This window comes from Syngnathus scovelli, chromosome 6, assembly GCF_024217435.2.
Source record: "Syngnathus scovelli strain Florida chromosome 6, RoL_Ssco_1.2, whole genome shotgun sequence".
NCBI lineage: Eukaryota > Metazoa > Chordata > Actinopteri > Syngnathiformes > Syngnathidae > Syngnathus > Syngnathus scovelli.
In genome coordinates this window covers 17,749,423-17,766,535 of record NC_090852.1, presented here as the reverse complement: position 1 = coordinate 17,766,535, position 17,113 = coordinate 17,749,423, and the positions used below count along the sequence as shown (strand labels likewise).

Sequence of the window (17,113 nt, the reverse complement as noted above, 5' to 3'; positions counted from 1 at the left end):
ATTTTAATATACTGTTATTTCATTTTTTTTAAGTGCATTGTGTCCTTATGTTGCAGAAAGATCTTGAGTATTGGGATGAAGCTCCCCCCCCCACACACACACTCAGGTGAATGCCTTTATGATCTCGTATATAAAATTACTGATTATAATAATGGTGGAGTTGCGTAACACACACATGCTCAAAAAAACGTTTTTATTTGACAGGAAACGGGTGGATATTTAAATGATTTAATTTGTAAAAAAATAAAATATGTATAGGAAAAAAAACACACACACATCCTATACGATAACTTTAACAATATTTCATACATGTGGATAAAAATAGTTGAATTAAAATAACTGATTGGAAGAGTTTTTTTGTAAATATTTTGTTTGACGTTTCCCAACTTCTCTCTCTTTCTCTTTGTGTGTGTGTGTGTGTGTGTGTGTGTGTGTGTGTGTGTGTGTGTGTGTGTGTGTGTGTGTGTGTGTGTGTGTGTGCGCTCAGATGACAGACAGACGTCCACCTGACACCAAAAGTAGGTAAGTTATGCCCCATAATCTTCTTATTTCATGTAAAAATGTGATATTCCTGTCCGAGGAGTGTATGTCGAGTACGCCCGGCAGTTGTATGTCTTTGTCGTCACTTTGCACCCTTTTGTCGTACTTTGAAAGAGAATATTACAAGCTTGACGTCGTTGTTGGCTTAAAATGTTATGATGAAGATGATGATGGCAAAAAAAAAAAGACACGCTCATACTGGCTGTGTGTCTATGTGTCGCTGTCCACTTCGGTGGTGCTGAAACGAGAGTGTCTAAAACCAGCTTAAAAAAAAAAGCAAAGATGGGTTAAAATGGCTCAAAACGTATTCCTAAAGTTATCATTAGATTAGATACATGTATTATATTTTTTTAATTTTTATATTCACTTTATTATATCTTTTTTAAATTTTTTTAAAAAGTATTACATCTTAATTTAAGTTGCTCTGTACAGTAGACACAAAAAAAGATAAAGAGAATTTGTGACGTACTCCACAAATACATTATATTGTTTGGGCACGTGTGTGTTTGAGTCTGACAGTTTAAAAAGTAAATCTGAGAGATGTTTGGTTTAGTTTCGAATCGTGTGTGTCACACTAAGAGGTGTTGCTAATAATATGACCCTATTCTGCCCTGTATAGCTCAACACAGAAAAGTTATAACAAACATCTGAGTGTGGTCATCATGTTAAATGCTCTCGGGGAGTGTCAATCGAAGGGGGTGTACCTAATCTTGTGACTGTTTCGTGAGAAGGGGCTGGAAAAAATAAACAGCTCAAAGAGTCTGTGTGTGCATGTGTGAGTGACCGAGCTAAAGGAAACACAAAAACTTTGAATTAAGTTATTGTTAGAAGATAAACTGCTTAAAAAGTCAGTATCCAAAGTTTTCCTAGTATTGAATTTCCACTTTTTCTGCCCTGTTTAGGACGAACCACGTGTCAAGGAGGATACTTAAAAATAATGTAAACTAAATTGTATTTGTATTTTTTGTGCGTGTAAGAGTGTGAGTGTGTTATATTCTTTCCATTTTCATATGTGCTGTACATTCTTTAATCTTGAATTGTGCGTAAAAGTTGCAGTGTTATAAAGATGACGTCACGAGTAATAGACATTATAATGTGGCATAACTTTATCCACTGTATGTGTGTGTGTTGAGGTTTGGTCTCGTGCACGCGCATCGGCTGGCACTTGTGACGCGTTTTGCGAGCTGACGCGCAGGCACGCTGTCCGTGCGAGAACATTTTTGTAGTCTTGCATGTTTGCAGACTACGTGGCAGGTTTCACGTGACGTCGTCACAGCTCATTTCGTGCCCAATTTTACGTTTAGTTTTTGCGCGTGCATGCTTGTGTGTGCGTGCCAGAAGTCATGGTATGGCGACTGCACTTGTGTGTCTGCGTGAGTAATGGGGGAGAAATTGTGCAGAGGATGTGGACACGTGCATGAACACCACGTGTATATATATATATATTTTTTAAATAACATGTAAAATAAAATATATAGACAAACGGACTGTCCCTGTGTTGTTTATTGAACTAAACTCATATACGACTGGCATGATGGGGGATAAGGGCGAAAGTCTCGCGAGAGTGGGATCAGCTGGCAAAAAGTGTTGCTGGGATTTGTAGTTTTTCTTTTCAACCGAGAGAGAGACTTTTGCCATGTTGCTGCTATGGATGGATGGATGGATGGATGGATGGATGGATGGGTGGATGGATGGATGGATGGATGGATGAATGAATGAATGAATGAATGATGGATGGATGATGAATGAATAAATGAATGGATGATTATGGAGGGATGAGGGAGTGATGGAGGGAAAGATAGATAGATAGATAGATAGATAGATAGATAGATAGATAGATAGATAGATAGATAGATAGATAGATAGATAGATAGATAGATGGATGAATGGATGAATATGGAGGGATGAGGGAGGGGTGGAGGGAAAGATAGATAGATAGATAGATAGATAGATAGATAGATAGATAGATAGATAGATAGATAGATAGATAGATAGATAGATAGATAGATAGATAGATAGATAGATAGAGGGATAGATAGATAGAGGGATAGATAGGTTTCTATGCAGTTGACGAGCGGATACCTGAAATAACCATGTGAGTGACTCACGTCCGAGTCGTCATGCCATGACGTCACGACCGACTTGTCGCGCGGCTAATCGGTGCTCCCCCCCCCCCCCCCCCCCATCCTATGACGCCGCGGCTTGCATTTCCGACCAATGAGATGCACCTTTCATTCATAAAGTGGCGTGGGCACTCTGGCTGGGTTTCATAATGCACCCTGATACCGACAAACCTGTTCGGCCCGGACAGCCAATGGCGACACTTCTCAGATTCCCTTGGATCCGCTTGCTTCACAGAGCAGAAGCCAATGGGAGGCGAGGAGGGGCTTGAAAGGCGTTGCGTGTGGCCAATAGAAGCCGAGGTAGGCGGGGCGTGGTCAAATCAGGCTCTGCAAGTGTTGAGGGGGGAGGAAGTGAAGGAGCGTGATGCTACAACCTCCTTATAAAGCCTCTCTCACGTCCTGCCGTGGAAATTAGAAATTAGAGCCTTACAATTGAGGTCTCTTTCACTCGGTTACTCGCACGCACACTTTTGGACTCGAACACCGCCGACGCCATGACGTGGACAGACGCTGGGGACATGCTCCGTAGGGCCGAGACGCCTCTCTTCTGGGTCGGCGCCTTCACGGTGGCCTCGATTCTTCTGTGGGTCCTCTACCGGCTCTTGTCCGGCTTTAGGGTGTGGGTGCTGGGCAACGGGCAGCTGATCTCCCCCCAGCTGGGCAAGTGGGCAGGTGAGTGCCCCCCTTCTCCTCCCTTACTTCACCTCCACACACACTACTTAAAAGTGAAACCAGGTGCGCCCAAACTTCACTTTTTGGCGCATTATTTTTTATTTTTGGGGTGCTGCTAGCTTTTTTTTGTAAGCTCAATCAAGGTTGTTGCGGTGGTTGCATAACTGGCGCAGGTAAGCAGTTGATTGCATGACAAGATGACGGCCATGAGGTTCAATTGAGTGTGACTGGGTGTTCACCTACATTTTGGTTTCCCTACTTTTTTTTTTTTTTTGGGTGTTCGGCTATGGCGCACTTTTGATCCATCCTCACAAGCCACATGGTCCTATTTTAAATGGGTGACCTACATTTAGATGCCTTTAAAAAATATATATCTTGTCCATATTTCGGAATCAGTTGAACCTTAGATTGACATTTTTGCGTGTTTGGTTGTATTTTTGCAAAGGTAGACTCGTTGGAATCTCCCCTGCCAGGGTTTGACCCACTTCTGCATGGACGAAAAATACTGCGCAGTGTGCCAGTAACACCCCACCGCCCCCCCCCCCCCCTCCATTTATCGTGACGAAATCCTAATGTAATGTGCTAAAAAATATGGTAGATTGATGAATGGTGCCTTTAGGGATGACTAATGCGCATTTTTACTCCCCCCTCCCCTTCCATGTCACTGATTTTGCGCACACACGTACCCGGTGCCCATCGATGAGTCATGCACTCGTTCACCGCTTAGTCATCCTTTGACCATATAGGAATAGTCGCCACACACCCTTTGCACCCGTCTTTTTGTCGCATTGAGAAATCCAACTGTACTTGAACGCATCTCCTTCATTGATTTATGAAATCATACCTTCATCAAATTTGATTCTTTCCGAGTAATGCATTGTTATAAAAGTGAAAGTGATTCACGTGTGGACACGGGTAATTTTTAATAGTTCTGCGAATGATCTCAGTGAAATAATACTAATGAGTTAAAAATGAGCCCAGAATTTGGTCGGAAGTTGGTGCACTTTTACAATGTGAACAGTTCTACTTTTTTTTTTTTTTTCAATTAAGTGGACTACAAGTGTTCATCATATTCAGTTGCACTGGATGATATTTCAAATTGCAATGTAAACCCCCAAAATATCTGCTTCAGTTACCATTCAGGTTGCATTGTACTAACTTTGTTGAATGTGGCCCAAAATAACTTTCAATGGACGATTACGATGAACAAAGTTCACTTTTCTTTTTTTTTAAGAAACCTCCCTCGTTTACATCAAACCAACCCAATAAGTGATTTAGTTCAGTTTGCTTTCACATTACAAATGGCTATTCTCTTTCTGATCCTATTTGTGTTGATATTGCACATCTTTGAGACTATTTCTAGAGGTGATCTTCATTCTGTTTCACCCCAGTTGGCATCTAAATTGTTTTTAATGCGAATAGTGAATCAGAATCAGATGCGGTTTCAAACCAATGTGCAATATGAAAGCAAAAAGTCCTTCCCCCCCCCCCACACACACACATTGTCATTCAAACCTAGATCCAGTTCTCTTGCTGGTCACTTTAGTTCAATGCTGCCCCCTTTGCTGTATGTAGTAATGTGGAAAAAAATGCTGACTATGCATTCTTGAACTGCAAGTGGGAAAACCCCATTAAAATTGGAGTCTTGTATATCGGTGTTCGTCGTGGTCGTCTTCTGTCTTTTTTTTTTTTTTTTTGTGAGGATCTCGACCCCCTTTCCAAACACCACTCCCAGAAACCCGCTCATTGTCGTATGGCGAGTGCAGCCGGCCGTTGCAACCCAGACGGGAAGTGCGCTTGATAAAGCCTTACTGGCTGCAACGAATGCTCTCGCCCGGGCTGGTCGGACCAGATACGCGAGTCGGGCCTGTTGATTTGGCGAGTGGTGTGTTTTGTCCCTGTGTTCTGTTGTCCTTAACATCAAGAGCACCCTTATCTTCAGTTTAAAAGTCCACAGTGGGACGTTTTAAGCTTGAATAGTTGAGATTTTTCTCGTGCTTGCAGGTGGTGTCAAGGAATGAGCCGAGTTTAGTCTCTCAGGCTAAGGCTGTCGAAAGTATAATTGCAGATTTTAACAATGCCACAGTTAAAGCACCCTAATTATGATTTTAAAGGAATGATTGAAATTCTTGTAATGGTTGGATTTGAAAGGTACAACACTTTTTAAATGAAGTGCTAGTGAGGTAAAATGTCAAAATGTAGATTTGAATAATTTCTTGAAATGTCACTTTAAGTATTCAATCACAGTGTTTGTAGGAATAGTTCCCCCCCCCCCCCCCACACACACACACATAGTAGTGATTAATTTTACATGGTACGACAAAAATATAAAACAGACTTGGGTAAAAATGCAGATTTGTATTTCAACTGCATCTATGTTTGACACAGATTTGTGTTTTGCAACATGTTGCGCAATGGAGACACCAAATGTCAATCATGGTGGGAATGTGACTGCGAAACTGCATTCTCATCTTGGAGCTCTTCACATTGTCCTTGAAGTTCATCCATGCAATTTGTTACTAAACAACGTCATGGGCTGAATTCCGCAGACACACGAAACAAAGGCTTAAATCGGTACAGTGTGTGACGTCGGTTACGAGAACGTGTGAGCTTCTTGAAGTTTACAACGCAGGCGGCGGTGGCGTGTGCTGGTCCAACTGGTTTGTCAGCACATGCTCAGTCCGATAGCTAGGGGAAGTTAACAGAAATCACTGGGAATCTTTGGGAATATTTACATTTAAAACGGCGGCCTTGCTGAATTAGCTCGTGAAGCGCCTTCACAACCAATGCCAACCACCAGGGGGCGTTCGCATGGATAAGGCTTCGTTATGCCGCCAAAAAAAACATGCTCTATACTAGCATAGTGATGCTAACTTGGCGTTCGTAGCGTCACCTATCCGCTGATATTTGCGGAAAAGTGTTAGCACATATATGAAATTATTCTCCTAGAAAGAGTCTTGAAGTTGTTTGTCACTTCCGGTAGAAAAAAAAAGTATTCTAAACAAGCACAACACTTTGAACGTGTGCTAGCTTAATGCTAACAGACAATGAATGAATAAAATGAATCATGTCTGCAAAAAAACAGCACAGCAATATACGAGGCAGACAATATAAAGATCTAAAAAAGTTTAAAAAAAAATAGTCACAAATGCTGTCGCTATTTAACAGCAAAAACACAATTCTAATTTTGTGCGACTTTTGTTCCATATATTTCTTTTGGCAACAATGAGCAAAAAAAGTACATTTAAAAAATATTACTGTTCTTCAGAGAAAAGTGCGTCACTGCAGAATTAGTGAGTCTTTAAAAAATCGTTTTAGAGGTACCAGTTTTTATGTGTATCATTACAGATTTATATACTTTGGCTTGTGCTTTTTGACAATGTAAAGTTTTTCTTTTTGACGGGGAAAACACCTCAACGCAAAGGGGAGATTCATGGTTTTTATTGCATGATGCCATTGTGATTCACTCCACTCAGCTTCTCTGGAATGAGCAGAAGGGATTTTCCCTGGTCTTCCCCTTTACGCAGAGCAGGTGCCTCCTAGTGGCAGGATTGAGCTAGTGCAGCCAATGTGACTCAAAGCGGCTTCCCCCATTCACTTTCTTATGGGCGCTGCACACTAACAGCTTCACTGTATGCGTGCAAAAGATATTTCATCGTCTAGATGATTCATCTTAATCATTTATTTGAAAAATATTGTCAAATATTGGTGCCATCATGTTTCTACCCAGTATTATATAAAGCCAGTGTGTGTTCTACTGCATGTGTGCATATGTGTGTGTTAAATTCCATGACAGGCAAGGACCTCACTGTGCCTCTTGCAACTTTATTAAGTAAACTGGTATTATATAAGAGGCATGGAGCCAACCTCCATTCATGTACTTGAAGGCAAATGTGCATTTATATGTGAATGATGCGAGTGTGTGTGTGTGTGTTGGGGGTGGTATGGATATCTTAATCTCTGTGAATGTGCTTCCCTCAACTGTTGTGTGTGTGTGTGCACGCTTTGTGTAGATGTGTGTGGGCGGAGAGCGAGAACACCGCCGTTCATGTGCTGCACACGCTCAGCGACACGTGCCGCAGCCGGGGAAGCTGGGAAAAAAAAAAAAAAAAAAAAAAAGCTTATGCTGTAGCTTCCCTTTCAAGCTCCTCAGCAACACGAGCAGAGCAGGATGGAGAGGCCGTTGAGTCGTTCAGCTTCAGGATCTTCTCTTTCGTTTTTCTCGTTCGGTCCGCATCGCTTTTGTGAGGCGATGAAATTAATTGATGGCAAAGTGGTCACATGGTAAAAAAAGAAGCGGTTAGTCTTGACTGGTGTTTTTGGAAATGGGGAAGTTTTCCAGTAGTATGTTGTGATTGATCTTGATTTAAAAAAGAAAAAATAGTATATAACTTTTCGACTTGATTATAATTGGAGGATTTGGGCAATTCGAAGTTGTAAATCAAACTCAAGGCCCGGGGGCCATATCCGGCCCGCCACATCATTTTACGTGGCCCGCAAAATCGTGTCAACTCAATGTGTCTTGTTAAAATACCAAAACTCTAAATTCTTTTTTATAACAGTGAGATATTGCAACATTTTTGTTATAATCCTACTAAAAAAAATAATTGAAAATGTTTTGCTTCCACCCTGTAACAAAAATTAGTTTCACACCCCTGTTCTAAATTGTGACTCGATTATTTAAAGTAGTTGTCTATTTTAGTCGATTGGTTGTTGCTTAATTCAGTTGTCGTCACCTTCTCATGTTTGACGAACTCGATCCGCTTTCCACGAATACGTCATCTACCCCTTTGACATCATTTACGAGCCCAACAGGTGTCTTTCATCATATTTTGCCACCACCAGTTCTTATGTAATCGTAATTCCATCGTGCCTGACTCGGGAAGATTCTGACGATTGCGCAATCGTTTGACGTAGAGCTTGTTCTCGCGAAGACTTTGAACGTCATGCATAACTAGTATGGCGCTGTCAAATTCCTGGAGCAATTAAAATATTTTGAAACCATTTTTTTTGACAATTGAATTCAGAAATTGTCAGTCCTACCGTTTTAATGGAGAAATTATATATATTTTTTCCCCACTATTCAAAAATGTTGGTCAATGCAGGATCTGTCTTTGGTTACCATGACGACCGGGCATTGCGATGAAGCCAGGGTCACTCTGTGGTGAGTTGGTAACTTTTCCCACCCATTTCGTGACAGGATAAAGCAATCGCTGGCTTAATTTATTTGAATTTCACAGTCCCGCTTTTCGTAAACAACCGCTTTTGAAACGTCCATCTGTACGTGTTCTTATTTGAGCACCTTTGCGTACAAAACGAGAACGTACGTGTCGATGGTACACTTTACATCTTTGCATGGCGGAGGATTGGAGAATTTCCTAAAAAATCACCTCAAGTTGGAGAAATTGAGTTTGTCTATTTTTTTTTTAAACAATGGTACCCCCCCCACCCCTTTTTCTTTCCTCCTTTTTTTTATAAAAGCTATTTTTTGCTCCCCATCCAAATATAGATGCTGGATCAGTCTTGGTTGGCTCTGAAGTACAAGTCCTCAAGCCTCCCTCCTCCCCCATCAAGTTTTATTTTTGTCGACTTTTATATTACCCATGTGACTTTCTCCCATGCTATTTAAAGAAATATACACGTCTGCGTATATATGTGTGTGTGTGTGTGTGTTTCCACCTTGTGCTGCATCCCTCCCTTCTCCTTTGCTCAGTGTAACGTAGGAGGCCTCTGCTCGTTGATAGGCGAGTTTGGGGTGCGACAGATTACATAACAAGAGCAGGGCATACGAGGACCGCAGTCTCTCCTCACTGAGAATCTTAATTGAAGATTTGCTGGACGCTTATTTTCGCTACTGTGCCTTTAAGACAGTGATGGGCATATATATAGATATATAGTTTTTTTTTTCCCAGTCGATTAAAAAAAAAAGTTTTTTATATATATATATATATATATATATATATATATATATATATATATATATATATATATATATATATATTATATCTTTTTTTTTTCCCAGTCGATTAAAAAAAAAAAAGTCTTTATATGGCATCTGTCGGGTTTTCATTTAGTGGGCCTGCAAAATATCTCGTATGATGAATGAGGGTTCACTTCATTAGGGGAAAAAAGGCTCTATGATTCCTCACTAAGTATAAAAATGTATCTGTAGCTTTATTTGAATTTCTCCCGTTCCCAATCATGATTCCAAGTGTGTGTGTGTGTGTGTGTGTGTGTATGTGCGGTGTTTCCCAGCATGCAGCTTGGATGCTGCAGCCCCGGTTGTCGTGGCGATGATGCTGACGTTGACGCTGGTGATCTTGTTTGGTATTCAGGTGCATGCGGCAGGCAAGCATGCAAGGCGGGAGGCGATGGATGGATTGGGGGAGGCGGGGGGGGGATGAAGGTAGAGGGCGGGCGGGGGTTTAGCTCCCAGACGAGGCAGTCGCTGCTATTTTTACTCCTCCTGCTGCTTTTTTTAGAGCCGCGCCGTAGCGAGCAGGCAGCGGCCGCTCCTCAGCCCAGGGAGGGAGGATGGAAGGGGGGGGGACAAAAGGCTGGGGGATGTCAATACCTCTGGACGTGACGCGTAGCGGCGTCGGCGGTGCAAAAGCGCCCCCGTCAGGCTTCTCGCGACGCTTGGGAACACAACGGGAGAACTCGGCTGCAAAATCTAATGAGATGTTAATTCAATATAGATGTTGTTGTTATGGACTGTTTCTAATAATTTGATCACGGCAAGGTAGTGAACCCCTCCGCTATTCGACGAGGTATATGATGAAGCACTGCTGCGAAAAGTGAAAATTCCCCCCCCCCAAAAAAAATTCTTTGCTGTATCGTTTTTGATCTCGTAAGATTATGCAGGTGCATTTAATGTCGCGTCGATAAGAATAAATGGGAATGCTTTCATGCATCTCTTTTCAATTAAAACAATGAGAAATGTCTGCACACTGAATAAAGGAGCTTGCCCCCCCCCCCTCCATTGTATTAGAGCCCACTTCCACACACACACACTAAAGGCGATACACGCGCACGCACACGTTATTGAGAGAATGGCGCTATTATATAATAGGTGGGAGGAGTGTTGTCATTCATAAGTACAACACGAGGATATGGAGATGTGCGTGAAAGAAGAAGAGGAGGAGGAGGAGGCAGGGGCATGATGGATTTCTCAGAGGGAGGGGTGAGGGCTTGCTAAAGGATGCTATCATACCAAGAGCAAAGAAAGCTTATTATTTCTTTGTGTGTGTGTGTGTGTGTATATATATGCAAAATACTTTTTTATGTTCATGTAAATTGATATTGAAGTTGCTAGGCTGTCATTTAGGCATTTAAATGAAACTATCACCCTTTGTGGACTTTGGAGGTGATGTTTGTGAAAGTATCATATGTGAAAATATGTCGCTTAGGTAAAATTTACAGTGAAAACGGCAAGGGCCCCAACATAGAACCTTGTGGAACGCCGCGGGACTCGAAGCGTTCAAGGTTAATGCAAAAAAGTCTCGCTAGCCAAATAGGACTTGGGGCGTTGCCAGAAATGTGTCACTTGGGTATGATCAATTGTTATTTACGGCGATTTAAACTGCTCACCAAGTGTTGCGTTACTTGTCGCTCAGCAGCTTATTACTCAACCGATCAATTTGAAAGTTGCCAAAAGTGACATCAGTCAATTAGCCCCACCCAGCCGCTGATCACTTGGAATGTTTGACGTGCACCTCGTTGCACGACACGCTTGAATGCAATTTGGTGGCGTCCCGCAGGAGTCTGGTCTATATACCTTTTTATTTTTTTTAATATAAATTATTTGCGAATGTCTTTATGTAGTATCCATTCCGTTGAAATATTTACAATTTGCATTTAAAGTTTTTGTTAAATTCAGTATCCACAATATCCAAATGTTTCCTAATATATTTCACAATATTTAAAATTGTTAATTAGTGATTGGGTTGTAAGTTATAGTTTTGCTATTTTTAGTATTGGGGGCATGTCGTGTTGTCACTATCGAATATTTTAAAAATCAATCATGCCGCTAATTAATTGAATAGATTTGTGTTGTGGAAGGAAAATGATCATTTTATTCCTCCCCCCCCCCCCCGTGGCGTGCATTGGTATGATCCGCTCCCATTGAGGCTTTTGTGTCGGCGTGTTTCATTCTTAACATCGAGGAGGAAGATGGGGGGCTGAAGAAAGAGTCCGATTTAAAGAAATAAATTCTGCTTGCCTTTTTCACTTTTTGACTTTGTGCTACTCTCGCTCGCCTTCCTCTCCTGCCTTCCTCCCTCCCTCCCTCCCTCCTTCCTTCCTTGCTTGCCTCCATTCCTCCATTTCTCCTTCACACGCTCCTTCTCCTGCTTCGCTCCACTTCTATTTTTAGACGCCCCCAGGATCCCTCCGCATCCCGCCAGCCCCTCATCTTCCTCCTCCTCCTCCTCCTCTTCCTCCTTCGTTTGTCATCGCTCCCTCCCTCTCGTCTCCTCGCCCGTTGCTAGAGAATGTCCTCTGTGCCTCCATTAATCTTTCATCAACTGATCATAGATGCGTTGAGCGCACCATCGTGGCCATCGGCTTTATTTCCCAGCGTTTGTTTCGAATAATCGTCAAATTCATCAACTTGAGCCTTGACAGACAGAAACCAGGGAAAAGCCAAGTTGAGGGGCGGAGCTACGAGGTGGCCAAAGAACAAATTCACAATTGATCTTTTAGAATCTTTAGTCAAGAATGCCTTACTGTTGCAATTTTTTGTCGGTATAGGAGTGACTTCACCTTTTTGTGGCCAAATTTGTGTTTTTTTCTCATCCTGTAGACCACAGGTGTCAAACTCAAGGTCCGGGGGCCCAGATACGGCCCGCCACATCATTTTATGTGGCCCGCGAAGACAAATTGTGCATCAAATTGGTGTGTCATGACTAGAATTGCAAATTGTCTTCACTTTTAAAATATTTGACCAGTTTTTACTTGTTTGATTTGAAAATGAGTTGTTTGTTTTGTAGCTTTGACTGTATATAATATGAGGTGCTCATAAATTTATTTGTCTTGACAATCATAATGGCCCTCTGAAAGAAGCTATGACTACAATGCGGCCCGCCCAAAAAATTGACACCCCTGCTGTAGACCGTACAAGGTATGTCGAATGACTGAAACCTTCGCCCAGGTTTCGTTGACTCAACAGTTCTCCTCGGTCTCTAGCCAATCGTATTGTATGCGATGATCCCGCTAAGCTGCGATGACAACGTGCGTCTTATCTACAAGCATTGTTGTCACAGGGAATCTCAGTCATTTTGGAGCTTAGCTGGTGTGCCCTCGCCTTGACAAGAGGTCCAACTTGAAGTCGAGGTGTGGCCATGAATGAGCTTCACGCTTTTGTTTGGGATGCAGTCAAGCGGTATGGGCGGCCATGTTGCTGATATCATGACAACCTGCAGGGTTATGCAGAGTTCAGCTATTTAAAAAAAAAAAGAAGTTTTTCTTTCCTCCTGCTCATTGTTTGTGATGTCTATTAATCAATTTACTACTAAAACCGCTGACAGCCTATCTTCTTTGCTTTTTAGTTGTGACGGGAGCCACTGATGGAATCGGAAAATCCTACGCGGAGGAGGTGAGTCTCTTGAGTTGGTTTTCCCCTTTTCACACAAAAAAAAATCTGAGAACAAATATTTAATTTTTCATCTTTATACTGTAGTTATTAAAAAATGACTTAGTTGACACACTTCTGGGTGAGAAAATTATATTTTTGGAATTATTTGTGAGCCTGTAAACTGACTTGTTTTCCTCCCAGCTTGCTCGACGAGGGTTTGCCATGGTGTTGATCAGCCGCTCCCAACACAAACTGGACGACGTGGCCAGGTCACTTGGTAAGTGCCTGACTTTGACCAACAACATCGTATCTGATCCAACTGTCATATTGTCATTAATTTGTTTTCTGGTGTTTCTTCAATTATTGTTCTCTACTTCCATCAAACCGCTTTTTAAAGAGTGCTTGGACATGCAGTCTGTTGGTATGCAGCGCCCTCTGCTGTTTAACTATGACACTGCAGCATGATTTTCATAAGGATCTTAATGCCCACGATTCAATTTGTCTTTTGACTTTTAAATAATTGCTTTTCGCATATTAAATGGTTGAAATAGATACAGAAAATTAAGATGTTTCTTTGTTTTGTGTCACAGAGGACCGGTTTGGAGTGGAGACAAAGACCATTGCGGCGGACTTTGGCAAAACCAACATTTACCCGACCATCGAGGCAGGACTATCAGGGCTGGAGATCGGTGTTCTTGGTAAACAACTTTGATATTTACTCTCATTCCTTTTAGGAGACAATGTTTGTTTTAATTTTAGACCAGTGTTGGCTTTGTCGTGACTCTACTGATTTGTTTCGTCGTCACACCACACACACAAGTCTTGGGTAGACTGAGTCACTCTATTAAAAAAAAAACAAAAAAAACCAACAACACTGAAATAAAATGTAGAGTGTAGCTTCAGGTCATGCACACAAATACATCTTGTGCAATATGACGTGTTACATTGCTGTATGTGACTCAGTTAAAAAAAAAAATGTGGCAGAGTCAATTACGCATGTACTTTGTGTGAACAGAACATTTAAAGAACTCTTTGTCCTTGTTTTAAATCCAGTTGCACTACTGGTTACAAGGCGTGGCGGACTGAATAGTTTCTTTCCTTTGCTTCTACTGCCCCCTTCTGGATGCTTTTAGTATGACATTCACTTGTGGAGCTTTTCACAAATTGAAACGTTTTCTGTGTGTGTTTAACAGTCAATAATGTTGGTGTGTCCTATCCATACCCTGAATACTACCTCCGTATTCCGGATCTCGACAATGTGAGTGACCTTTTATTATTTTTGTTGTTGTTGCTGCACTGATTTAAATACCGTGCCCAACGTGTGTTTCAGTTCATCACCAACATGATCAACGTCAACATGACTTCAGTGTGCCAGGTACTCATGATCCATTTGAGCCTCCATGTAAATGCCATTGTGTTGCTCTTCTGTTGCTGCTGCTCCTCCTTCTTCTTCTTTGGTGGTACCTGCAGTGTCTCTCGTTCCCAGAGCAACGGTGGACTACACCAACGCCGTGTGCAACCGCCACCCACCCACCCACGCATCTCTCCCTTCTTTCCCACACACTTTCTTCTTTTTATTCCCCCCCAAATTCTTTAACCCTATCAGGTTGTTTATATTTATTTAACATGCTAACTTGTGTCTGTCGTTCACCAGATGACCCGCCTGGTGCTGCCCAGAATGGCTAACAGGTGAGATTTTCCTCCCATGTACTATTTTTTTTTTTTTTTTTTAGCAATGCTCGTTAATGTCCGATTGTTCGAAGGAGCTTAAGGTATCAGTGAGTCTTTCCCCGCCATGGCAGCTTCCTCTCCTTCCCTTTGTTCACAAATGCTGACAAGCTTTCAATTCACACAAAGTGCCCTCCCCGCCCCGATTGGCCTGGCACACGGTCACGTGACCGGCGTAGGCCAATGGCGTTGCAGGCACATTTTGCAGCCGTGTGAGGCCCGAGCATGTCTCTTTCGCTCTCTCGAGCTCTCTCTCTTTCCTCTAGCTCTCTTTAGACTACATCACTGCAGCAACAGACTGCCATGGCAACGTACACTGCCAGTGTGTGTGTGTGCACGTGTGTGTGTGTGTGTGTGTGTTTGAGAAGGCAGACGAAGGGTTCCCTGGGAAATTGTTGATGCGATTTGATCCAAAAATAGATGCATTGAATAGGTTCAAACACTTGAAACTGCGTTGTTTTGTTTTTTTCAATTTTATTTGATTGTTTTTATATTAGTGTACTTAGCAGGGGTTAGCTGAATGTGAGATGTTTAAAGTTTGTTAGCGTGGACTTTATCTTCGGTCTCGTTTTCTCAGAGTGCACACTGCTGCTTGCACAAACAGTTCTTCATCGAAGCACCATTTTCATTTTTCTTCTCAGTGTAAATCCTCTTTTTGCTGTTTCAGATCCAAAGGAGTCATCCTCAACATCTCCTCGGCCAGTGGCATGTACCCCGTCCCTCTGCTCACCATCTACTCGTCCACAAAGGTTTGCGTGCTGTCCTCATTCCACTCATTTGAAGCTAAACTTATAAAGAATTTCTCATCAAAATCAGTTTTTTCACCTCCCCCCCACTCTAGGCTTTTGTGGACTTCTTCTCCCGTGGCCTCCAGGAAGAGTACAGGCGTCAGGGCATCATCATCCAGGTGAGGTTTTGAGAGCAAGGTATTAAAATGAAATCATATAAAACAAAAAAGTGATCTGAATCAATCCAGTGTGAAACGTTCATAATTAAAATAGTGCTTGATTTTTTTTCGATTTGACTTATCAATGTCGAACTTTCTGTGTGCACCTTCTGATTTTATTGCACCCGTACTTAGCGTTCTTATGCCACCTGGCGGTCATAAACAGTACTGCACTTTGACCTCTGCAAGCCCCATCTGAACACATCTCGAGCACTTTTAGCGCCACACATTGAGCCACGTCGGTGGACAATTTATTTTTAAAAAGAGAATCTTTCATAGTTAATATAAAAGCTGTGTTCTTGTCCACCTGCAGAGCGTGTTGCCTTTCTTCGTGGCTACCAAGATGACCCGCATCAGAAAGCCCACCCTGGACAAGCCCACCCCGGAGCGTTACGTGGCCGCCGAGCTCAACACCGTGGGCCTGCAGGGTCAGACCAACGGATACTTTCCACACGCCGTCATGGTAAGACACCTGTGCGACAACAATCTGAAAATATTCATCTGAAATACAAACTTGTTCTTCTCAATCAGGGCTGGGTGACCACCAAGATGGTTCCTATCGGCCTCGTCATCTTCTTGGGAGCACGCATGAACCGCCTCCAGCGCACGGGATACCTGCACAGGAGGAAATTACGCGAGCAGAAGAACGGAACCGGCTTGAAGACAGACTGAGACTAACAATGTGACCCCAACGCAGTGTTTAACAAGTGTGCGTGTGTAAGTGCTCCCTTCTGGGGGTCCTGTCAGAGAACTCGGGTGTGTGAGTTTGTGTGTTACTGAAGAACCTCTACGAAAAAAAAGACCTGCCATGTTACTTGAGATTAGATGCAACTGCCTTAAAATAGGGAAGAAAAAAGAATTAAACTGTGGTTTGTTAAACCCTGCTGTTGTAAGCAGTGGAAAATGGTGGTGGGCTTTTTTTTACATTTTATATATATATATATATATATATATATATATATATATATATGAATGTAAAGTTATTTATTTTATTTCTATAAGACCACACACACACATACACAACCTGTTGCTTTAAGAGTGAGTTTCCAAGCCGCGTTTAATTGTCCGTTAAGTGTTGACACTATTTATTATGACGACGGCTTGTGCTGGAATGCTGTTGCAAATCAAGGTATCACTGTATTTGTTTTTGTTTGTTTGTTTGACAAGCTACACAGAAGTGCCTTTCAATGGTCGTTGATATTTGAATTACAAGGGAACAAGACATTTTTCTCTCTTTTTTTTTTTTTTTAATACACACATACCTTTTTGGTGTGCCTCAATAATGGACCAAAATATTCACAGATGAAACCTTAACTTCACATATTTTTCAGCCGGGATAGTTCTGAGTTAGGTGTATGCAATGTTCTTATGAGTGCCTCTGGGTTGATAGCAATCTTTTTATAATGCTTAAAATTTTCCACTTAATAATATGCAGTGTTTACTTCCGATTGTAGCTTTTTTTTGCTACCGTTTGTTAATAAAAGTACACGTTTGACAGTTGGGGTGTTTTTCTTTAACATTTCCCGAATG

At 41.9% G+C, this 17,113-nt stretch overlaps 2 protein-coding genes across 2 annotated transcripts in view; both read left to right on the top strand.

Annotated features, from left to right (window-relative positions):
* api5 (apoptosis inhibitor 5) overlaps nucleotides 1–17,113 on the top strand; it is a 51,338-nt gene that overhangs the window by 26,488 nt on the left and 7,737 nt on the right. The gene's annotated exons all lie outside the window — the stretch shown is intronic.
* On the top strand, nucleotides 2,956–17,080 carry hsd17b12a (hydroxysteroid (17-beta) dehydrogenase 12a). The gene is made up of 11 exons (XM_049723744.2): nucleotides 2,956–3,335; nucleotides 12,884–12,930; nucleotides 13,111–13,186; nucleotides 13,500–13,607; nucleotides 14,103–14,167; nucleotides 14,240–14,284; nucleotides 14,564–14,598; nucleotides 15,305–15,386; nucleotides 15,479–15,544; nucleotides 15,897–16,046; nucleotides 16,115–17,080. Exons 1-11 carry the CDS (start codon nucleotides 3,158–3,160, stop codon nucleotides 16,253–16,255), a joined length of 993 nt encoding a protein of 330 aa, XP_049579701.1. The 5' UTR covers nucleotides 2,956–3,157; the 3' UTR covers nucleotides 16,256–17,080.

Coding starts and splice junctions, on each gene's coding strand:
- hsd17b12a (XM_049723744.2), top strand. CDS start 3,158: ATGACGTGGACAGACGCTGGGGACATGCTCCGTAGGGCCGAGACGCCT. Junction 14,599..15,304: donor CTGCCCAGAATGGCTAACAG/GTGAGATTTTCC, acceptor TTGCTGTTTCAG/ATCCAAAGGAGTCATCCTCA. Junction 16,047..16,114: donor ACTTTCCACACGCCGTCATG/GTAAGACACCTG, acceptor CTTCTCAATCAG/GGCTGGGTGACCACCAAGAT.